The 24,372-nt window shown below is 53.1% G+C and overlaps 1 protein-coding gene across 3 annotated transcripts in view; it reads left to right on the top strand.

Annotated features, from left to right (window-relative positions):
- PRIMA1 (proline rich membrane anchor 1) overlaps nucleotides 1-24,372 on the top strand; it is a 60,005-nt gene that overhangs the window by 8,127 nt on the left and 27,506 nt on the right. For all 3 annotated transcript variants that reach the window (XR_013386785.1, XM_077910416.1, XM_077910415.1), the window contains exon 3: nucleotides 240-375. Coding sequence is in view for 2 of the 3 variants with exons in the window: in XM_077910416.1 (XP_077766542.1) it covers nucleotides 240-375 (136 nt within the window). In the remaining variant the exon portion in view is untranslated. The remainder of the gene's footprint in view (nucleotides 1-239; nucleotides 376-24,372) is intronic.

Genomic DNA, 24,372 nt, shown 5'->3' with positions numbered 1-24,372 from the left:
CGTCTCATAGCAGGTCCCTGGTAGAGCTGGGGATAAGACGTGGGTCTCTAAACCTGCTAGGCCAGCCTCGCACACCATTATTCCCCTTTGAGCCACCCCGACTCCTGCCTTCCTCCATCAAGGGTCTGGGGGGCAGGACCCACAGTTGCAGCCTGGCTGGGTGTGTCGGGGTGGGTGGGCCTGTTTCTGCTCCAGTGGCCTCACTGTCATCTCTTGCGCACCTGCACCCATTTCTGCAGGTGACGCACGGTGAGCCGCAGAAGTCCTGCTCCAAGGTGGCCGACAGCTGTCCACACATCTGCCAGTGCCGACCCCCTCCCTTGCTGCCCCCGCCGCCGCCACCCCCACCGCCTCCCAGACTCCTCTCAGCCCCAGGTAAGGAAAGGCTCGCTCCGTCTCTGGGGTTTGCTTTGTCGCGGGGTTCTCTTTGTGTTTTCTGGGCCCGGGAAGGACCCGGGAGCAGAGCAGAGGACAGCCTCGCTTCCTTTGTATTTTTCCACTGGCCGAGCAGGAGGGAAGCCAAGGCCCAACTTTCCCTGCAGACTGCAAAACGCCTTTCCCACAGAATGTTCCTGCGAGATGGAGGAGGATGTTTCTCCATCGGTTAATCAGATAAAAGTCAATCTCCATTTGATGAGTGACTCGGCCTGGATGGTTCTGAAGGCCAGAGCTTGGAAGGGGAGGGGGAGCAGCCAGCGGACTGGTCTTAAAGACCCCACGCGTGCACATGCTTTCACTTCTCTATTTTAACTCACGCCTGAGGAAGGCGGTTGGTAATGACCTGACCCAACTTGGAGGCTCTGGGAGTGAACTCATGCAGATGCCTCACATCCATTTGCAGCGAGTTCTGCTCGAAACCTCCCTCTCACTGGTCTGCCTTGATTTCATCTATGAGCAATTTGATTTCCTGGTCATTCGAACAAAGGAGGGTTTCTTTGGCCAGAAATGGCCTCCTCCTTACTCCTGACTCGGAGGGGTTAAGTTGCCGCATGCTGACAATTGCGAGTTGAGAAGGTCTCTCTGAACAAGAGATCCTGTATCTTGGATGGGTCCCTCCGGGTTCGGCCTGTACGCTGCCTGTGGTAGTGCGTGGCTCTATCTCATTAAACACCTCTCCTTTGAATTATTTTGGGCATATTTTAAATAACGCTGACAATGCTCATTCTCTGGTAGACTGTGTCTTCAGGCTCTCGGGGTCCAGACAGTGATGCAATGTTCTGGAGGATCTTTGCCATTCAGATGCATTTCTGCACTTTGTCTGTAGGGCCCTTACCTGTCTCCATTTGTCGCTGACCCCTGTGGCCCTGTGCTTCTCCGAGTGTGGCCCTCAGTGTCACAGGAGCCATTTCTTTTAAAGTGTGGCTTAGGAATTGGCATGATAAGTTCAAAGATGATCCAAAGGCAAGTTAAAGTCAAGAAGCTTGGCCTACCCGGCCCTCTGCTCCTGGCCTCTGCAGGACCCTGTAGCCCGGGATGCTCACCTCCTCCTCTCTCCTGAGGGAATCCCCAGGCTGTGCCATGGGGCCCAGCCCCAGGCACCTGCCTCTGGAGATCACTCCCTTTCTTTAGAAATCTTCCCCTTCCCTCTGTTTGGGCTCTGGGCTTGTGCTGTCTGCAGGTGTGCTTGCATCTGATGGGCCCATATCCCCCCAGTGGGAGTCCCTTCTACAACCTGTGCTAACTGAGCTTCTGCACCAGACGTGGAGAGGAAAGACCATTCTGGTCTTCTGGGATCTCTCTGTCTCGAAGGGAAGGCCTTAGTGCCCGCAACTGGCAAAAAAGTGGCCCGAGAGAGCACAGGTGGTCTCGAGACCTTTGAGTACTTGGGCCACAGAAAACAGTACCATTCATCTGGCCCAGAAGGAATAAGTAGGATTATTCTAGGTTGATGAGAAGGGTATGAGAAAAGGACATCAGGCAGAAGGAACGGCATGGGCAGAGGCTCGGAGGTATGACTTTGTGAGACTCATCATGGGAGTCACAAGCCCCTCGGTGGGTTTGAAGGAGTGATCAAGGGGCGGACTGTGAGGGGCCTCGTGTGCCGAGCTATCACCTTTTCATCCTGTGAATCTGTTTGCCAAACGTGATTCACCCATATCCAAATACATCCTGTTCTTTGCCTTGGTTTTTCTTTAAATAGACTCACCTTTGTGTTTATACAAATTCATTTCCAAAGAAAACTTTATAGAACTACTGTCAGTGAAGAACGGGTATCATTTGCATAGTAGAAGGTGACCATAAAAACAAATGCAGCAAACACCAAACAATGTCTCAAAGCTCTAGCTTGTTGTAGAGGGTTCCAGGCTCAAGGCTTCCCCTCTTTTTGTTAAAAGGGATAGAAGCCAGTGGTAGACCGTTGTCAGAGCCCTCGTGGGACCACGTGGAGATTTTTCTCTATAAAGAAATCAGAAGGCTCGTGAGAGAACCCAAAGGGGCCCAAGTTTCTTGTTCTGTCTCAGTGTGTTAGCGTGCAGAGTCCATGTGCCATCTGCAATCAGCTCACTTGACTGCAGGGACAAGCACCCCATGCTTTAGGAATCTGCTACGGATAGCTGCAAGCCCGCAGAGGCGTTAAGCGGGGGAACTGGCATGATTTTGTGTTGTCTTCTTCAGAAAGATCAACTTCCCTGACAATGTGGAGAATGGGCTTGGGCTGAGCTGCCAGACTGGAGTTGAGCGGGGAACTCAGTGTCAGACCACCCACAAGGGCTTGGCGCCAGGCTGGGTGCTACAGAGAAGGGGAAGCGGGCAGGGAGTGCCTCTGGTGAGGGGACAGAAGCCTCCTGTTGGGCTTTGGGGCTGAGGGCTTCTGGGGCTTGACCCTATGGCAGGGCTTCTTCAGTTACACGGAGCAGAAACGCCTCTTGAAGTGGCTGAAGCCATGCTAAAACCAGGGCGAGAGATGTTAGTTCCTTGGCTCATGTGTCAGGATTTCCCAGCAGCAGACCTCGTATGATGGTGATACTAGATTTCTGTCTCTGCCTCTCTCTCTTCTGGTTTCTCCTGGGTTGCCTCTTCTCTCAGGCTGGCGTGGTCCCTGGGGCTCCAGGCTCCAGGACTCCATCACCCTTACTGTCAGTAATCTTCCCACAAAGGGAGCTTCCCTTTCTGGATCTCTCAGCCAAAGTCCTGGGGCTGACTTTAACTGGACCAGCTTGGGTCACATGTCTGTCCTTGGATCAGTGGTGGTGGCGGCCTACGGGAGGGAAGAAGCTGATTGGTCAGGCCTGGGCCACATGACCCCCTTTGGCCTTGGCCCACATGGAGGGAGGTCAGAGGAGGAGAGGTGGCTCTCCAAGGGAAGAGCCGGATGGAGCAGCGATAGCTCAAGGATGAGGACGTGGACACTTGGCAGGGATAGGACAGAGGATGCCGCCCTCAGCTGTGACCTACCTGCAGACATGGGAGGCAGATTAAACCAGTGGCAGAGAAAAGATTTTGTATATTCTTTCCATCCTGCTTGAGCTCAGCCTCACCCCTGCACACGAGCAGTACCCAATAAATATCAGAAAGAGATAGAGCCACATCCACAACCTCAGAGTGTTCTACAGTCCCCAAAGAACTAGCCCCCCACCCCCCAGCAGGCACTGGGCTTTGGTGCAGTGAAACCCCCCTGTGGTCACTTCATTCAGAAGGTGTGCACAGAGCTCGGCAGGTGCCGCGCACTGTGCCAAGGGCTAGGAATCAGCACTGAGCAAGAGAGGGGGAGCCCTCATGAACTTCAGTTTGCAGAGGGAGTTTGCAAGAGTGTCCTTTCCTGCCATCTTTCCGGAGATGCTGTTTCTAGGTGCGTGTCAGCCTTTTGCCCATTTGTTCCATGGATGTGCTTTGCACCCCTTCTGCTCACAAGGGCCTCTCCTTTGCTGGCCAGTGTGTGCCCAGCGTCTGCCTCGGGCACGCTGGAGGCACACAGAGGTGCACAGGGACGTGTCCTCCCCAGCGGGGGCTGGAGGGGAGGACCTGGGAAGGCGTGAAAGAACTCTCCAGTAGATGCTGGACGGGCTGGAGCAGAGGGAGGCTGGCCGGCAGGTGGAAGAGAGGGAGCAGCTGAAGCAAAGCTCAGAGTTTGGAGCCCAAGGATCAAGCGGAAGTCTCCCTGCTGAAGGAGTGTCCGTCTGCCGGAGTGTGGGCTTCTTTAAATAGACTCACCTTTGCGTGTATACAAATTTATTTCCAAAGAAAACTATAGAACTACTGTCAGTGAAGAACCGGTATCATCTGCCTAGTAGACGGTGACCATAAAAACAAATGCAGCAAACACCAAACAATGCTTCAAAGTTCTAGCCTGTTGTGGAAGGTTCCAGGCTCAAGGCTTTCCCTCTTGGGTCTAGGATAGAGGAAGAAAAGAGGAGAGAAAGCTCTGTGCATCTTTATGCAGACCTGTATGGCCTCCCATAAAAGTGACCCTTAGAAATTGTTGGGTGTTCTCCACATGGCCAGGCGGGCAGGCCTCCCTCCGCCTCCAAACAGCACGCTGCTGCTCGAGGTACCCAACTTGTCATGTTTTGCCCAGTGCTGAGCGTCCTGCAGCCTCACCAGGACAGTGGGTCTCCTTTTGGCTGGGCCACTCTTCTTCTGGCAAAGGCGAGGGTGGTTTGGGGGTGTTGATTTATTTGGTTTTGGTGTGTTTGTTTTGTTTTGTTGTGTCATGAGACTTTCAGGGACACTGGCACCCCAGTTTCCAGCTGGAACTCATGGCTCACAGGGGCAGCTCCGCGATGTGTTCCTGGGGGGTGGGGGTGGGTCCGGGCCGTTCCTCCCAGCCCCCCTGGGAAGTGTAGCGAGACAGCCGTGCCTGAGTCCCATCTGCCACTGGGAGGGAGCTTGGAAGAGCATCTCCACTCTCTGCTCTTTGTTTCTCAAGCTCTGCCCACAACCCTTGGCACTTAAAATGAAGTGTCATCTGCACTTTGTAAACCTGTGCAAGCTGTGGGCCGTCGGGAGACACATGACCAGGGGTTCTCAAATGTGAGCGCGGTCACAATCCCGTGGAGGGCTTGTTTCAACACAGGTTGCTGGACCCGATCCCCTGAATTCTTGCTTCAGTAGGTCTGGGTGGAGCCTGACGATTTGCATTTCTCACACATTCTCAGCTGCTGCTGCTGGCGAGGGGTACACACTTTGAGAACCAGTGTCCTAGCGAATGACAATCAGGTCAGGGGACTCTAGAGGCAGACCCGGCCCTTCCACTCCTAGCTCTGTGACGCTGGGCACATCACATTCCCTTTTAGGGCCTCAGTTCTCTCATCTGTATAGTGGGGCTGGTGGTACCCACTGGAGAAGGGATTGCTGGGAAGACTGGAGATGACACAGGCTGCATGTGGCAGAAACGACATGTTTGCAAAACCCTGTGGCTCCCCAGTGCCTCCCAGCTGGGCTCTCCTGCCCTCCTGAGCTGGTGGCAAATCTTGCTCACTAGCTAAGTGATTTGGTCAAGGTATCCTTAACTGCTTGGGAACCTCAGTTTCTGCATCTGTAAAAATGGGGCTAATGATAACACCGGCTGCATGTATGAGGGATCCGGGGGGATTCAGTGCCACAAAGTTAACACAGTGCAGAACCCAGAGCCCAAGCCACATGCAATAAATGGCCCCTAATAAATAATATTCACAATCCACAGTAACAGTAGTGATAATAAAAGGTCCCTGGCCTCTAGTTTGGGAGTGACTTAAACACGGTGCTGGCCCCTGTCTGCTGACAAAGGAGCATCAGGTTAGAAACTTGAGGATCAAGTTGGCTCTTTAAGGATTTGTAGGCTCTCCTAGGTTTTTTGCACGTACAGGAGGTTTGCAGAGAGTACCCCACCACCACCCCGGGACCCTTCTGGGGCCTCCCTCGCCAGGCTTATAGTCAAATCGGGGTCCCCCAGGCCCAGGTATTTCTGGCAGGTGTGGGCAGGGGTGAATCCTGGCAAAGGCAAAGCAAAGGCACCCTCAAGGGCCCCAGGAGAAAGCCCACGACAGCCTGCAGCGCTCAGGACCTGGGCTCACTTGGTAAATGTCAGAGATGCCCACTCGTCCCTGCGTGTGACTCAGACACGGCTCCTTCTCCGTGGAAGGAGACATGTACCAGCCCTCCGGGAAAAGCATGCACACCCCTCCATGAGACCTGCTTCTGAGGCTGATTGGTCCCAAAATAGCTGTAGCAGAACAGAGGCGTGAGCCTGCATTTCCATAGTGCCTGTCTTTACAGAGTCAAGTCACTGATTGAGATTTTATTTTTGCATTTGTTTTATTCTTAGAAAAGCCAGGAAAGGGGTTAAGTGATTTCCCAAAGGTCACACAGCAGTGGTAGAGCTGGGATGGGGTCACCTGGCTCCCCATCCCATGTGCCAAGGGCCAGGTTTTAACACAGAAACAAATGGGGCTGTGGAAGTTCTAGAATGCTTTTTTTTTTTTTTTCACTCACCCAGAACGCTGAAAGGAAAATGCTATTAGTTCCCAGTACTGAGGTGGAAGTTTTGCTTTCCTCAGCTCATTTAATCCTTAAACACGCCTCTGTAGTAAGTGGTATGATCTGCAATTTCTATGGGGAGCCTGGGGCTCAGAAAGGGTGAGTTACTTGGCCCAGGCTACCCAGCTGGTAAGAAGGGGTGGTCATTCCTGCTTCCTGCTGCATCCTTTGCCTGCCTCTGCCCCTCCACTGCGGACAGACAGCGTCAGGGCTCTCCCCTCCTTTCCTTGAATGGCCTGTGCTCCTTCCCATCTCAGAGCCTTCACACTTATGAGCCCTCCTGGGTGCCAGGCTCCCCCTCAAAATAGTTGACTTTAACTCACGCTTCGAATATCCTCCAGGAAAACCCTCCCTGACTCCCACGGAGGTCACACCATTCCTAGTTCTATCTACGGGTAAGGAATGAATCACTGCAAAAGTTAGTGGTTAGTAACGCATGGGTGCACTCGTGGGTGTGGGCTTGACAGGTTCCACCAAGAGGCTCTTCCTTGCAGTCTTTCCTGCCTTTGCAATCAGTTGGCTGGACCTGGATCCACCTTGAAGGCTTCCCTGCTCGCCTCTGATGGTTGGTGCTGGCTGTTGGTTGGGTCCCCAGCCGACTGTGTCCACCAAGCACACGAGATGACTCCCTGTGGCTTGGGCTTCCCCGCAGCGTAAGCATGGTGGCTGCGTGCCAAGCCCAAGAAGCAGGTGGAACATAGCTGAGGGCATCATGTAACACCGCTTCTACTGCATTTGTTCCTTGGAATCGAGTGACCAAAGCTGCTCACATTTAGGGAGTGGGGCCCAGCTCCCACCTCTTGATAGAGGAGTGTCAGAGAATTTGCCTACATTTGAAAAGCACACCACCCTCGATCTTCACGCACACACTCTTTGCACTATCTTTACTATCTTTTTCCCTTATAGCAATCATCCAACCCTTTAAATATCAAATCTGATCATTAGCAATTCATTAATTAACTGATCGACTAATGCCTGGATCCTTTGCTAGATAGAGCAAAGTTCCTTATTCCGTGCCTGGCATATCACAGGTCCTCAGTAGCTTCTAATCCGTGTCTTTTGCAAATAATTTTGACTATCTGCTATGGACAGGCCCTGTGCTAGGTTCTGGGATGCAGCGGTGAACTTGACAGAAGGACCTCTGCAATCATGGAGTTTACATTTTACCACGTGTGTGCTCCGGCGGGGCAGGGGGCGCTGGGAGAGAAAATAAATCAAAAACATCAAAGATAGAAACGCGTTAACTACAGAGGTCGTTAGAATCCTGTGATCTCGGTGATCACTTAGATTGCATGGTCTGAGGACAGGAGGTGATATTTCAGTGAAAGCTGATAGAAGTGAAGTAGTCAGGGCAGGAGAACCCAGGCGAGGAAGATTCTCAGGTAAGGGAACAGCGAATGCATGCAGGGCGGCGCTTGGGGTGTGTGAAGAGCCAGGGTGGCTTCTGGCTGCTGGGTAAAGGAAGGCAGGAGGAGGCGAGGCCCAGAGGGAGGCAGCACCCAGACCATGCAGAATCCCTGAGGCTAGGGAGGGGGGTTGGTTTGATCTCAAGTGCACCTAGAAGCCTCTGGACAGTTTGGAGCAGAGGTGTGGTGTGGCCTCATTTACACATTACAGAGACCAGTTCCCCAGTCAAGAGGCTGTCACTTCAGTCCAGGCCACAGATGGTGGTGGGGGAGCCAGTGGTGTGGCCTGGTTGGGGACAAGGGAGAGGTGACGGTGTCAGACCCCTGTCCGATTTAAGATGGTTTTGGAGGCAGGGTGATGGGACTCAGTGGTGGCTGTGGTTGTAGGGGAGGGTCGGGAGGCAGGGATGCCACTGGGTTTTGGGGGATAAAGGAGCAGAGAATCCATGAGATGTCACCCACACTGCTCTTCTCCTTGGTCCTCAGGATGCTGGTGATCTCACCAGTGGGGTGGTCAGGCTGACTCGGATGGCGCCATGAAGGGGTCTGCAGACGCTCTGATGTCCGGCAGTTTGAGCAGCTGCTATTTTAAGGACACAACCTCTGGGGCTTTAGAAATCCAAAGTTTAGCAACACTTCATTGCATCACCGAAGCCAACTAGATTTTCTTCCAGATTGTGAGGAGTTTGGGACCAGCAGAGGAGGAGACCCTTACAGACCTCTAAAGCTGAGGATGAGTGCAGGGGGTAAGGCCGACCCCGGGACCGGCCTTCTCCGTAGGGCATCGGGCTCCTTGGGAAGTGCGTGACTGCCATGGCACTGTCCTGGCCAAGGTGAGACCCGAGGAGGGACTCTAGGCATCAAACAGGAGCCGTGTCGCTTTGCCCGTTCCCGGCTTCAGGGGCTGCATTGGTGTAGCTGGTCTTCACTGTCACTATGGTTTGGACCTTGGGGTAGTAGACGTTCATCATTTGTAGGACACAGTTTCCATCCTGTCATCTTTGAGCTCCTTGCAGGAGAACCTGAGGTCTGGGCCCGGCTCTGGCCCTTGGCAGCTGTGCACCGGTCACTGCACCTGTCTGAACTTCCGATTGCTCGTCTGCCAAAGGCGAAGGATGATGCTGTCCTCTGAAGGGGGGGGGGGTGTGGGAGTAGAAAGAGTATGTAAGGGCTTGCCTAGCATGTGGTACACTCCCCACTCTCAGTACCCAGGGTCTCTCGTCCACGTAATCCTGGCTCGAGCAAATCTCTTATCCAAATTGGCCTCAGCTCCCCCATCCACAAAATGGGCTGGCTCTGCCTCGCCTTGTACTCCATACCAAGCACAGTGCGTGCGTGAGCATAACTTTTGTCTCTGGACTTGAATGCTCTAGCAGTTGTTGGCTCTTTCTTTTAAGTGATTTTATTTATTTTTTTAAGTACTGAATTTTCTTTTCCCAATTGAATAAATGGAATTGTTAGTCTGCCATTTATTTGCTTGTATCCGGCAAATAAAAGATTACACATTTATGTAGACTCTAATTTGCTCAACCAACCTTTATTTGTTGATTTACTGAGCAAACATGTGCCAAGAGGTTGTGCCTTGGCAGGTTCCGGGGCTGCAGAGATGAATTGTACACAGCCCCGGGCCTCTACGTGGATGCCTGAGCTCTGGCTGCTGGGAAGTGTTGGCATCACCTGGGACTTTTAAAGATGACCCATACTCAGGCCTACCCTGCAGGAAGATGATTCTTGCCGAATCAAGGTTGAGACCCTCGGCTGTCACTGGAGGCGCGAGGCAGGAAGGGGTCTGTGCTGCAAGAAGATGAACAGCTGTGTGCACTTGAGGCCAAAAGGCCAGTGAGACTTGCACGCCAGTGAGTGACATCCCGGTGCCACCACGAGCACAGGGAAGTACCCAGAGTCAGGACCCTGATCCTCCAAGAATCCAGAATCTGGGGAGGCATCTGGACTCAGCCCAGAGTTGGAGACGGGGAAACATGCATGTTGGCCGGAGCACACACCCAGCCCTGACGTCTACTTCCTGGGTGCTCTAAATCCATATAGTATAAAGTTCACCTTTTTGAAGTATACAGTTCAGTGCTGGTTCTAGTACCTTCACAATGTCACACAACTGTCACTCCCTGACCTAATCGCAGAGCATTTTCATCATCCCAAAAGGAAACCCCATTCGTCCTAAGACATTCCCTCTCGTGGTCCCTATTTGGGACATTTCACATAAACCTGGGTGTTCTTAGGTAGTGCGAGCCTCAGTTTCCACCTAGCGGGGATGAAGCCTCTTCCCTCAGTGTGGCTGTGTGGAGGAATCCGGACATCGCGTGCAGGCTCAGCCTGCCGCCCAGGGCAGGTGCTCGGAGAAGGTGGCTCCCATAGCAGAAAGGGACAGTGCATGGTGGGGAACATGATCCTGGCTGAAAGGCCCCTGCCTGTTGCATTGGGATCAAGAGCTGGTTCTGGCACCCCATAACTCTGGACCTCATTTCCCTCCTGGAGCTGTAGAGTGGGTCAGACAGGCTTGTGCTTAGAACAGTGCCCGCCCAGGGTGATCAGCCTGTCAATGTTAGCAATTTCACATTATTGCCGAATTCATATAGGATGCCCTGCTTGTGCCTGGGACGAAGCAGCTGGTCTGTCCTATTAAGTTTCTGATCTGATCCCTAAGGACTAGGACTACTGATTGATCTTTGTCCCCAGAGACAGCTCGGAGACACGCAGAAGGTGCATGCTGAGTGTTTGAATAAATGCATGACTTACAGGGAAGACAGGCTATAAGCTCTCCATGAGCAAGGGGGCGAGGAAGGTCTAATAGTTTTGAGCCTGCCATTTCCCAGGGGGCATCTGGGCCCATGACTGTTTGGCCTCCAGAAATGGATACTGAGATAAGACTTCAGGTACAGGTGGCTATTTGGGAGTTGACCTCAGAAAACACCAACAAGAAGTGGGTGTGGGAGACAGGGCAAGGCATGACGTCAAGCCAGTAATGCCTGTGGGGAGCTCTGGGAAATGGTGGAGGACAGCACCCGAGAGTCACCCGACCTGCGGGCCGAAGGGGCTGGGGTCACAGTGCTGGTCCCAGGGGGAGTGGGGCATCCACTTCCCCAGCAGTTGGCAGCCGAGCCAGTGAGCCCTGACAGGACACCAGCTACAGGCCACGGGCGCTGTCCCCTTATTCCACTGGGATTGCCGTGGGTGACCTCACACTCCTGGTCAGACCCAGATGGATCGACACCTTCCGAGAGTCCCCACCCCTCTTTCCCACTCAAGGAAGCACATCAGCTCTCGTGCGAGTGTTCTCCTATCATTGGGATTCCTGGTTTATATATTTAAAGAGCCGTAAACCATTCACAGACATTTACTCATTCAAAAATATGTGTAGATCTCTCCATTGGGGTCAGAGGCCAAGGACTTCACAGTGGGTAGGGCGGGGACAACCCACAGGGAAGGCTCACGGGGGAAGGTCGGGGTTCTGGTTTTTCTCATGTGGAGTTTGGGATGCGTGTGGACAGCTGGGAGAGGCAGGACACAGGAACAGCGGACTAAACAGCACCAGGAGTCCCCAGTCAGCTGAGTGGAGAGTGTCTGACCCAGGGCAGGTGCCCTGCAGGAGGCGATGGGGAGCTGAGGGGGAAAGATTCTCTGGGTGAGGGCTGGGAGTGCAAGTGGGGAGGGGGCATGCTCCTGGCAGGAAGTACGGCAGGGGCTAAGGGCTGGAGGCCACAGAGCGTCTGTCCTTCCCAGGACTGCAAGTGCACGAGCGGCACGAGAGCTGAGCCAGAGGAGCACGGGCGAGGCACAGCATGCACGAGTCCTGGACTTGAACCCCAGGCAGGGCAGAGCGTTGGAGGGTCTGCGTGGAGAGCTACCAGCTACGTTGTGGTCAGACAGCCCTGGTTAGGGGCTACGTGGCAGGAGGCAGAAGGCAGACAGCAGGAGAGGGTGGTGGACCAGGGGAGAGAATGGTGGTCTGGGCCAGGTGGCAGGTGTGAGCAAGGGGGTCGTGGGCTAGAGAACCTTCTGGACTCAGTGGCCAACCCCTGTCAGGGGAGAGCACCAAGGAGGACTCCCAGACAACAGTGTCTGATCCGATGCTCTTGTGGAAACAGGACACACAGGGAGAGTGCTCCAAGCGCTCAGAAGTTCAAGGTTTTGTCACATGGTGTTGGACGTGACATGCGATGAGGGGGCGGTCAGCCGGTGGGTCTGGAGTTGAGGGCAGAGGCCTGAGCTGGATGTAAGCCGGGGGTGGGGTGGGTAGTCGGCAGTGATAGCGATGATGCCAAAGCCACCAGAGGGTGGGGAAGACAAGCCCGAGGTTCTAGAGGAAGAGGATCCTGAGAAAGAGGGAAAGAGGACAACCAGAGACCTGACCTGGGAGGAGGGAGGCAGCTGAGGGCTGGCCAGAGTTCACAGGGTTAGTAACCAGGCACTGGTGTCCACCCTCCTGATCCACTCACCTGTGCCTCCAGAGTGGAGAGTGAAGGAGGATAGGTACTTAGAGCTGGGACGGGTGGGTGGCTCCCGCTTAGGGACCGTGGGAAGGCAGGTGGGGATATACACTGGTATCCTCGAGGGGGGCCCCAGGAAGGAGGCAGAGCTCACTGTGGGCCTGGAAGGCGGGGAGAGGTACAGCTGGCCTCCCAGGGTGGGGAAGCCCTGAGGAACGAAGGGGAGCTGGCTGCACGTGACTGGGAGCAACCAAGGGCCCCCGGGGAGCGTGCATTGCACAGGCGTGTGTGCGGCTGGCGGGTCAGAGGCAGAGTTCCTAGGACGCTGAGTGCAGCTGGGAGAGCCATGGCAGGGCAGGCAGCCCTTGGTTCATTCAGACATCTCTGGAGCATCCCTCCGTTCTAGGAGTTTGGGATACACCATGGAACAAAGGGATGCAGAGCGGACATCTCGGCAGGGGGGACATCAGAGGGAAGTGATCGGGATGCTCCTGGGAGCTGTGCTAGGAACAGCAGGTGCTGGGGGTGTGGGGAGTGAAGTGGAGCAAGTGGGGTGGGCCGGGCGGCAGCCTGAAGGCAGCGCGGCCTTGGAGCAAAGGCTCGTGGTCGGTGAGGGAGCAAAGCTGGCTGGCACCTGGGAGACTGTTCTGGGTGGAGAGCAGAGCTGGGCTGGGGTCAGGGACAGGCCGGGGGAGGCTGAGGAGCAGCCAGGGGCCCGTGTGGCCAAGCAGGGTATAGAGGAGGGGGCATCAGGGGACTTGTTCCTGATGGGATCGCTCTGGCTGTTGTGTAGACCAGCCCCTGGGGATTGGCGCAGAAGCAGGGAGACCGGTTGGGAGCCGATTGTGGCGAGCCAGGTGAGAGGCGATGGCCCCTGGAGCAGATGGCACCAACTGGGTGGTGAAACCGGCCAGACTCCAGGTGGGAGCCCAGGGCACGTCTGAATAAGCCAGGTTCCGAAGGGCAGTGTCGTGGGGTGCCAGGACGAGGAGCGGAGAGGGATGGTGGGACCCTGTGGTGGTTCCAAAGCCAGCAGCAATGGTGGTGTCTTCCCTGGAGCGGCCCCAGGGATGGTGGGGCTGGGGTTGTCCCGGAGCTAGGACAGAGCCATTTGGTTCATGTCCCAGACTCTCTGTGACAACTCTGATTCCCACAGGGTTCTGATGAGGTGGCCTCGCAAGTGGCCTGGTGTTGGTCTAATTAAAAGGAGAAATGAGCTCTGCATCTGATGGGTTGGGGAGGGAAATCCGCCACCTGGTCCTTCCAGGTGGGAAGCCCAGAGTCCTTCATCGCTGTCCTGAGTGCTGGGATCTGGCTGTGCAGCCTGGATCTGCTCCACATCTGCCCCCCGGCCCCCCAGTACTGGTGTTCCCAAAGCTGGCCTAGGGCAGAGGCCCATCGTGGAGGGACCGTCACGGGAGGTTTTTTTCTGTGGCTACTGGAAGAGAGTCAAAGTCTGTAAGACACATAGGGAAGGTTTCTCTAAAGTAAGTCAATGCTGAAAAATGAACATAACAATAAAGAGGCTACATATGCTCAGAAGCAAGCAGCCATTCTTGGTTTCGGCTAAAAAAAAAAAATCACAACACAGGGGCACCTGGGTGGCTCAGTCGGTTCAGCGTTCAACTCTTGATCTCAGCTCAGGTCTTGATCTCAGGGTCGTGAGTTCAAGCCTGCATCAGGCTTCACGCTGGGTGTGGAGCCTACTAAAAAAAAAAACAGAAAAAAGAAAAAGTTCACAACACAAAACTCTTCTAACTTTGTTAGTTAAGAAGCAAATGAAGCTAAAATCAGGATGCCCAGAGGGAGGCCGTTGCAGGTGTTCAAGAGGATCAGTCTCTCACTCATGCACTCTTCATTCAGCAAACACCTACTGAACATTTCTTCTGGGCCAGATGCTGTGGCAGGAGCTGGGATGTGAGCTGTACCAGTGGTTCTAGGCAGAAGTGGGGCCACAGGAGGGCTCCGCCTTGGACGGAGTGACCTTTCAGGCTGCCTGATACTTGAAGGAGGAGCCTTGTGCAGACGGGGGACAGCATTCCGTGGAGAAGGTACAGCATGTACAAAGGCCCTGTGGTGGGACAGCTATGCTGGGCACAGCAATCCAGAAGCAGCATGAGGAGGGTAGTACCAAAATCATGCAGGGCCTTATAAATCATATCTGTACTGTGGAAAGTTGATATGATATATATCCCTAAAGCCATGGGAAACCATTGAAACAGCTTGAGTCATGGATTTTTTTTTTTTTTTTTTTTAGACAGTCATTGGGGCAGCCCCGGTGGCGCAGCAGTTTAGCGCCGCCTGCAGCCGGGGATGGGATCCTGGAGACCTGGGAACGAGTCCCACGTTGGGCTCCCTGCATGGAGCCTGCTTCTCCCTCTGCCTGTGTCTCTCCCCGCCACCCCCCGTGTCTCTATGAATAAATAAATAAAATCTTTAAAAAAAAATAAGACAGTCATTGCTGGCCAAGAGGAGGATGGGTTGGAGGAGCAAGAGGATTGTGGGGAAGACTAGTTAGGAAGCTACAGCAGTTGTCCAGGTGATAGAAGATAGGGGCCTGGGCTGGGACAGTGGGGAGCCAGCAGGGATGGAGGAGGATAGAGAAGGAAAGGAAGGAGTCGAAGGGAGGAGGTCCGAAGATGATGAGTTGATGCCAACCAATGTCTGCCAAGAGCTTTGTGGCCCTGGGATCATCTGCTGAGCAAGGACGCTGATTTACCCAGCTAGCGTGGACTGAGCACCTCCTCCGTCCTGGGCTCTGTCTGGCTCGTGTAACCCAGAGATGAGTAAGAACTCCTCCAGGCCCTGGCTGAGCTCACCCGTCAGGGGAGGGGGAATGAGATGTTCTCATCCAGCACAGAGTGCATCGGAGGCAAAGTGCTGCAAAAGCATAGAGACAGCGAGCCCTGAGCCATCAGGGATGACTGCTTGGAGGAGGTGGCATTGAACTGCCTCAGAGAGCAGTTGGGATTTTGAAGAGCAGATGCAGGGAAGGATATAAAGGTGGATGAAAGAGGTGCTCCAGGGGAAAGGAATGGCCTGAGCAAAGGTGGGGCATTGGGAAGGTCCAAGGCCTTTTGGGAAACTGTTATTATCCCTTTTAGGAGTATAGGGTACCAGGGAGGGTAATGGGAGTGGAGGGGTCTCTGGGTGGGTGACCCAAGGAGTTTGGATAGAATAGCTGAAGGTGAGCAGCTGAGTTAAGCAACCTAGGTGGGGCTTGAAGACTATAAACCCTACAGAGATGGGAAGGAGGCTGGTTCCACTGCACATTTGTGTGTCTCTTTGGGTCCTGGCTGTGGCAACCATCTCTTTCTAAGATGGCGCCAGGACATTGGCCTTGTTTTCTTTCCCTTCACAGATCAATTTATGGGGACTCATATAGGTTGCCTCTCTGTCCCATTTCTCTCTCTAAATATGGTTAGGTTGCAAATGGGGATGGGGTCTGTCCTCCAGCATGGGCCTTCCTGCAGTCTATCAAGACTGGCTGTGACCTGGCAGTGGCATCTCTGCTGCCCTTTGCCCTTCAGCCTCTGGAGAAGGAATTCAGTAGAAGCTCAAGGTGTCTTGGACCAGCCTGTGTGGGAAGCTGCCAGTGTGTTCATGCTGGGGCCTCCGCCCACCTCAGGGCAGGGTGATGACACCTAGCCCTTCTTGGTTGCTGTTCTTCCGGAAGGGTTCCCCTCCCTGGCGTGTGGACGTTGAGATTATGAATGGGGCTGCAGTTGGCGTGTTGGGCTGCTGGGGATCAGAGCGGCTGCTTCCCTTCTTACTCCATCCACTTCCACCAGCAGAATGACTGAGTTTAGGAGGTTCTAAACTCTGTGCTGGAAATGCAAAGCTACCTTGAATACACTGAGAGTGTTTTAACTCCTCCCCTTCCTCCCCTCTGATGCCTTCCGTCGTACTTCAGGTTCGCACTTTGCCAAAGTCAGATGAATCTCCTGCATCCAACACACATGCACACCACACACGCTGGCAGGGAAACAAAAGGAAGGGATGAGGGGGATGAGGGGGGTGCTGCACTCAAGAAGACTTCAGGTCGCAGAGCTGTCATCATGGTGGGTTTGTTGCACTGTTCGAGATGGCGTCAGTCTGGTCCACACACTCTTTCCCTCTCTCACCTTGAGCTGACTTTTATCCTACCTGTGTCCCTAGAGTACATTTGGAAATGTGGGGGTATTCATTTTTTGTTGCTGTAGTGACTGGGGAGGTGAGTGCTACCTACACTTTGTGGGCAAGGGCCAGGATGATGAATGTCCCGCAAGGGACCATTTTACACAGTGAAGTCCCTCCCCTTTGTACAGATTGCAATCCTGCTGAGAATCTGCTTAGCCATTAAGCCTTGTTTCGAACCAGCCAGCTTGCAAACCCTAACCTGATATCTGGAGGAGAACAGATTCTTTCCATTTTTGGAAAACTCAGGGACCCACTTGGCTACTGTGGAAGACAGTTACTGTTTCTCTGGATGATTCTGTTTGACTCTCGTATGATGTCGTTGGACTAGTCCACATTAATTTTTATTTTTTATTTTTTTTAAAGATTTTATTTGTTTATTCATGAGAGACACACAGAGAGAGAGAGAGGCAGAGACACAGGCAGAGGGAGAAGCCAGCTCCATGCAGGGAGCCTGACATGGGACTCGATCCCGGGTCTCCAGGATCATGCCCTGGGCTGAAGGCGGCACTAAACCGCTGCGCCACCAGGGCTGCCCCCCACATTAATTTTTAAAGCATTTATGAAACACCTTGCCAACAACCAAGAAGCAAAATATCTAAGACCTGGGCCAGTCCTCAGAGGGCTTGTGCTTTGCCTCGCTGAATGGCGAGTCATCTTTGAGGACCCACTAACTTGCAGGCCCCTGGGAGTCAGAAAATGGGTCCACTCCATCCCTGCATCCACCCCATTGGAGCCTACCGCATGGTGTCTTGCTCACAGAATACTCAATAAATTTGGGTGTGTTAAACTGACCCAAGGGCTCCAGTCATAGCTGTTGACATTCTGGTTGGCTGAAGGACAGGGCTTTTGGTGTCTGTCACCAGGGCTCTTGTTCTACTCAATGCTTTTGAATGTTGATACATAAATTCAACTTTCACACGTAGTCTTATGAGATCAGGTACTTTGTTGGGCTACATCTCTACAGACTTCATGTTTTTCTTGATTTTCCTTAGTCATCCTGTCTTAGATTGGGTGCCCTGGAAGCAGAGCCTGAGGCAGGGGTTCAGGCGTGTGTTATCACAGAAGGACTGCTTTCAGGAGGAAGTGGCAGGGAAGTGAGGGGAGCAGCCAGCAAAGGGGAAGGAGCCCAGTAAGGGTATGACTTCCGTTGGAAGCTACCTTCAGGAGAACCCATAGGGAGTGCTGGATTGTGAACAGCTCCAATGAGGAAGCCTTGAGGTGCGGGGCAGCTGTTGATGCCTCCATATCAGTGAATCCTTGACCACTGACTGCACCAGGGGCCTGCAGGGTTGGGGGGCCAACAAGCAACTACTGCACACCCCTCTTAGATGTGAGGAGAGCCTCCATCCAGCTCGATCCTGTACCAGGTGCTCTAAATTTCTTGGCTCTGCTGCGGCACCATCCATCACTATAAAGACCTACCAAATTTCATCTTCCTCCTTTTGAGATGTCAACTTCTCCCCCATCTCGTTCCTTTTATTCCCTCCTTGCCCCATTGCCGCTGAACTCATCATGCTCCCCCCAAGCCAGAGCCCAACGCCCCTGAAGTGCCCTGGAGAGCCAGAAAGGCACCCTGTGGAGGGGGAGGTTGGGTCGGGCCGTGGCTGGTTTTGGTTTGCAGAGCCCAGCTGCTCCCTGCCCCTGCCCCCACCACCTCCGGGCTGGAACCCTGCATTCCGGCAGAAATACACAAAGGATTTCAGTCTCATCTCTGAGAACATTCTGGGCCTTATAACCAGCAAAGCAGTTTATCTCCTTACTCAACCCTAAGATGCTTTCTGCCGGGCCACTTAAAGCCTTGTGGGATTAGCTGGCTCTGACGTGTGCACCCAGCCGGCTCCTCTTTCCGGGACACCCAGCAGGAGTGAGAGCCCAGGCGCTGGCGGCTGATGTTTATCAAGTGCTGGGGCCTCCGAGGTATAGCCACTAAGTAAGACAACTAATTCCTTTTCTTACTTGCTTTTTTTTTTTTTTTTTTTTTTGCCTCTCTCTCTCTCTGTCTCTCTCTCTAACACACATCCCACAACTTATCCATCCTCCCTTTGGAAGTTATCCCACTGAGTGCTGGCCCCTGGCAGTTGTGTCACTGCCTGGAAAGTTTCTAGATTCTTCCCTACAAGGGTTTGAACCGGCCAAAATGGGGAGTGAAGTTTAGCAAAGACTGTGGTGAAAAGATGGGATTCTATTCTACATTTGGTAAGAAACTGGTGAAGGGGATCGAGCAGGAATATAATATGATCTGACTTACATTGTACAGAGAACCTTCTGGCAGTGATGGTGCCAATGGTGCTGAGTGTGGGTTGGGGGCAGGGAGAGCACAGCCAGGATGCTCTTGCCAGGGGTGGGAGTGAAGGTGGTGGACAAAGGGACAGGGCCAGGACCAAATCTGAAGGCCTAACGGACGGGACACGTTTGCTTGGACAGAGGGGTCCATGTGAGAGGTTGTCCGGAAGGACCCCTCATCTCTGAGTCAAGCCACGGGGTAAATGGGTGACTGGGAGGGAAAAGCAAGGAGTTCCGTTCGGGGCAGCCTGCGGACCATCCAGGTGGAGACACTGAGTCATAGTTGAATCTACAAATCAGCAGCTCGGGGGAGGTGCTAGAGCTGACGCTCTAAATATGGGAGCTGTTGGCATCTGGCTGGTCTTTGAAGCCAGGGGACTGAAGAGATCTTCTGGAGAAAGAGTATAGACAGAGGTGGGGGCCCGGGGACTGCAGCTGCAGGACCTTTGCCCCCACCACCTTCCGGGAAGAAGCTAAGGTAGGCCAGGTCAAGGCCAACCACAATCTCAGGACCTAAGAACACTGCATGCGCTCTTCTTCCCATTTTTCTAGATGACAGCTTCCTTTTCCTCCTTTATTCCCCAAGAGATAGATTAAAGCTGATCCCTTACCCGGGTCACTGCCCCCAGCCCGCCCGAGACGTAGGGGAACGGCAACCAGAGTGGATACCGCACCAGTGGGCTGGGACCGCAACCAGGGTTTGAAAAGAAAAGAAAGAAACAATATTTAACCATCAAAGATACTCCACATTTTGAAAATCCTGACTTCTGTATTCTCTTTTAAAAAATCAGCATCTTGAAATGCTGTTGAAGGGGAAGGCTGAGCCAACTCAGAGGGGAGTTCCTCAAGGTGACAGGGAGAGTCTGGGGCAGTGTCGGGTCAGGGAGGGGAGGAGCGAGGAGGGTGGCCTTTGGAGGCAGGGGAGGGGGACAGGGTGCCTGGAGACGGTTTCTGTTCTCTGGTTTGCTTGGTGGTCCTGTCCTTGCGTTGCCCCCAGGATACCTTCAGCAAATGCCTGGTTCTCATCACTGCAGATTGGCTGTGGGGCAGGGGGGCGGGCGGGTAGGAGGGATGCTGAGTTGGCCCAAGGATACATTTGGTTCCAGGACCCCATCACCTCTGGTTTACCTCACCTCCGTTCAACAGAAGTACTAGAAAAGCCCCATGCCCACCAGAAACTTGGAGCTAGGTGTGTTTGAGAAATCGGAATGCTTCAGATTCTAGAAAAGCAGTGTCACATACATCTACGGATTAACACTGCCAGCAGCCCAGCACCCAGTGATGTTTCTGCAGCGACATGTGTGGGGGTCACATTGAGACCATCATCTCACATCAAGAACATAGAAAGCCTCCCTTCCTTGCAGCTCAGGTTTTGCTACCAAACTACTTTGGGCAACAGCAGACTACCTTTGGGGTTTAGAAGTGACAAATAAAAGGTTGAGCTCCTTGCATTTGAAAAACAGCGTCTCCTGAACTAGCTAGATAAATCATGGAACAGCCATACAGTGGCATTCCATTCAGCTCTTAAAAAAAAAAAAAGAAAAAAGAAAAGAAAAGAAAAAGAAAAGAAAGAAAAGGGGGAAAAAAAAGCAGCTCAATTCATACCAATGTGAAAGCTTTGCCAAAATATACTAAGTGGAATATATATTCTAGGTCAGTAATGACAGCCTCCCTGGTGTGGGGGTGTGTGTGGAGGGGTGGGGTGCTGGTCTTAGTCTAGGAGGGTTGCTATAACAAAATATCGTAGACTGGGGGGCTTATAAACAACAGCAATTTAATTGTCACAGATCTGGAGGCCAGGAAGTCCACGATCAAGGCACAGGCAGGTTTGGTGTCTGGTGAGGGTGCCTCTCCTGGTTCATAGACGATATCTTATTATGGCATCCTCCTACGGCAGAAGGGGCGAGATCGCTCGGAGGTCTCTTTATGAGGTCACTAATCCCGTTGGTGAGAGCTCCACCCTCATGAACTCATCACCTCTCAAAGACCCCACATCCTCATCACTGTAGGGGTTAGGTTTTAACATATGAATTTAGGGGTGGGGGGGCATTAGAGGGGCTCTCACTTGGAATATATAAAAAAAACACTCTCAAAGGATACATCAGCAATTGGTTAGGGTAGTGCTGGCCTCTCTGGAGGGGAACTGGGTACCTGAGCTAACCCCTGGGCCTCCTTTCCCTTCACTGACCAGTTTCTGGATGTCTTGAGAACCCTCGGGGTTATCGATCATATTTTACAGTTCAGAAGATTCCTCAGAATTGGGGAATGTCTGCATCAGAAGAGCTTTTGAGGCTTCACCCTGTCTGTGTGAGGCGGTCCTCACCCCCAAGGCCCCATTAATGTCCCTGTCAAAGGAAGATGATGGGACGGTGGATTATGGTGACCTGTCTGGCCAGCTGTCAGGAAAAATAAAGAGCAGGAAGCAGCAGCGGGGTTCTTAAGATGCTCCATGTCCATTGGATTTGAGAACAGTGTGTCCAGGGAGCTCGTGACTATAAGGAATCCAAGGAGGGGAGAATTCATCCTGTATGTGATACAGAAAAAATTACTCCCTAATTTCTCTTGTGTGGGGAATTTTACTCCCCTTTCTCATCACTCATGGGTCCAAGGTGGGCATGAAGCAAATTTTGTGCTCCTAGGTCTTTGCCTCAACTCTTTCATCAAGTCGTGCCCTCTGCCCTCAAGAGGAGCGAGTAAAGGGCTGAAGGAGGCTGAGAGTTTGGCTAGGGACACCGTCGTGGAGGTCAGAGGTCATAGCATCTGCAGGCAATGTGAGAATCTGTTCTTCCAGCTGGATCAAGGTGCTGTGCCAGAAAAAAAAAATCTGGTCTTTATCAGATCAGTAATGGAATGTGGTAGAAAGATGGACTTTGGCATCAGATTGTCCTGGAATGCTGGGTTCTCTGTTGACTTTTCTGCTCACAGAGTCTGTCCCCACTTCTGTAAATGGGGACAGTGACACTCCCATCTCCCGATGGATCAGGAGACTTGACTCGGGTGGTATGCATGCATGCCGTGCGGCTGAACAAGTGCTCAGCAAGGGGGCTGCTGTCAAGACCATTATATTCTTACTAAGCTGCTTGAAATATTTTGAAAATATAAAGATATTCCTCCAGAGAATTTTCTGAAACCTCAGGCAATGGCTTGTCTGCCAGCAGATGACAAATAGTAAATACTAGTTTGAAGGCCCAGAAGGAGCCTGGCATGGGGCACCTGGGTGGCTCAGTGGGTTAAGCATCTGCCTTTGGCTCAGGCCCTGATTCCAGGGTCTGGGGATCAAGCCCTGTGTCAGATTCCCTGCTTAGCAGGAAGTCTGCTTCTCCCCCTCCCCCTGCCTGTGCTCTTGCTCTCTCTCTCAAATAAATAAATAAAGTCTTTAAAAGAAAGGAGGAGTCTGGCAGGCCCAGGCCAGAGGTTTGGCATTTTACACGAACAAGGGTGACAGCGGCACGATTGTGTAGGTGGCAATCATAGCATCTTTTTACGACAGCAAGGTGTTCCAGGCTCGCATTATGGGACTTAATGCTTCATGACATTTGGTATCCCACGCTCGGATTTGGGCCGGGTCAGAGAAGCCATGCTCCAAAGTGCTTTCCATTTATCAAGGGAAAGGAGGAAAGAGGGTAGGATCATTCCTCCAGTTAGGCAGAGGTGGCTTCCAGTGGCCTTTGAGAAGGACCCCTATGGCTGGGCCCTCCCCCTGGGAAAGACGATGAAGTTCTGCGGGTCAGGGAGGAACAGCCTCTGGCGTATGGTCCCTTCTTCCACCAGAGCAAACAAGACAAAAGAGCAGCGCCTCTTCCCAGCTTGCAAGTTGCTGTGTCGCCCTTGCCAGCCACCCAGGCCAAAGGCCACCATTTCCTGGAAGAGATGATGGCCTGCCCCCTGCCCCTCCGCAGAGTAAATGGGCTCCTTGTTCTCAGATCTAGAATGAACTGGCCTGTGGGTGGCAAAGGCACATTGTCTCCTGTGTTGGCAGAGAGAATTATGGATGCCTTGGAAAATAAGGCGTTCGACTCTTTTGGACTCTGTTATGGGCAGTTCCGCTGTGGAGCCTCTGAGTAGCGGGAGGTCATCGTGGAGGCAACTGGCTCTGGATCCCAGGTTCCAGCTGGAAAGCCATCAAGTTCGACTCCTCGCATCGCTGCCTGGGCTCGGCGAGGTGCACCCTGGGAGGCTGAGTCAGGTCTGCGCTGCCGGCCGTGGCCCCGTGGAAGGCATCCGGCTCTGCACCAAGAGTAGGAGCCAGGGAAGAGCCCTGGACACCTGCCAGGCCCCCAGTTTTCAACTGGGAGCTTTTGTTCCCTGGGGAACATTTGGGCATCGCAGTAGGGAGAGGGGAGCTACTGGCATCTAGTGGGTAGAAGCCAGGAATGCTGCTAAACCCCCCACGGTGCCCAGGGCTCCTGCCCGCCCAGGAACCATCCAGCCCAGGAGGTCAGGAGTGCCTCTGGGCCGAGGCTGGCACTCGGGTTGGGCAGATGGCCATTTGAGGTCCAGACTGATGAAGCGCTTGCAAAAGTCCAAAGGGTTTCCGGGACAGTGCCAGATGCCATGTTAGGTGGCTCCTTGGAGTGAGCCGCTTGTGCAGAAAGACAAGGAAAAAAATCCCGGGAAGGAGCTTGCTGTCAGTCAGGACCTTCAGGCCCATCCCTTGGACAGGCCAGTGTCCCAGAAGTTGTCCAGGGATAGTGCGATCGTGGGGTGTCTGGGCCGCAGGCTGGGCCTGTTTCACCGCAGTGCCGCACACTCATCACAGAGGGGCGACCAGGCCCGGCCTCCTGCTCTGTTAGCACCTCAAGAAGTGTCCGTCTACTCCCCAAGCTTTGGGGTTATTAAACGAGTGAGCCTGCGTGCCAAGCATGGCCTTAGAATCTGCACCCCACGCTTGGGGACCCTCCCAGCAGTGGCTTCGGAAGCTCTGTCACTTTCTTAGCAGCTCCGCAACTTTGCCTCTTTGGCCCTTAGGAATCCTCAGCATTCTTACCTATGAAGTGGTATTAATAATCCCTGCCTAGCAGCCTATTTCTGCAGGAGAAGATATGAGAATAAAAGAATATAACAAGAGGGGCGCCTGGGAGGTGCAATTGGTTGAGTGTCCGACACTTGGTCTTGGCTCAGGTCATGATCTTAGGGTTGTGAGATCGAGCCCTGTGTCAGGCTCCGCACTCCGTGCTCGGTGCAGAACCTGCTTGAGAATCTCCCTCTCCCTCTCCTCCCTCCCCTCAACTAAATAAATCTTAAAGAGAATGTGAGAAGGAAGTGCTTTGGAAACAGCTGTGTCAGCACTTATGTGATTCTTCCTTCCCTTTCAGAGGGGCACGAAACTGCTCTTGCTGCCCTTTTGGAAAGGGAAGCAGAGCATCTCACCTCTCATCACCCTGGACCAGTGCCATCCAAGAAACTTCCTGAGATCATGGAAATGATCTATGTCTGTGCTGTCCGGTGTGGTAGCCATTAGCCACGTGCGGCTATTGGATTTTTTAAAATTAATTTTGTTTTAATTCATTTAAGTTTAAGTAGTCACATGTTATATATATAATATCAGAGTGCAGCCATGAACCATTGGCATGGGTGGTTTTTTTTCCCCTCTTTAATACTACTGT

The sequence above is a fragment of the Canis aureus genome, chromosome 9 (assembly GCF_053574225.1).
Source record: "Canis aureus isolate CA01 chromosome 9, VMU_Caureus_v.1.0, whole genome shotgun sequence".
Classification (NCBI taxonomy): Eukaryota; Metazoa; Chordata; class Mammalia; order Carnivora; family Canidae; genus Canis; species Canis aureus.
The sequence above is the reverse complement of the archived record's forward strand: the minus strand, read 5'-3'. Positions and strand labels throughout refer to the sequence as shown.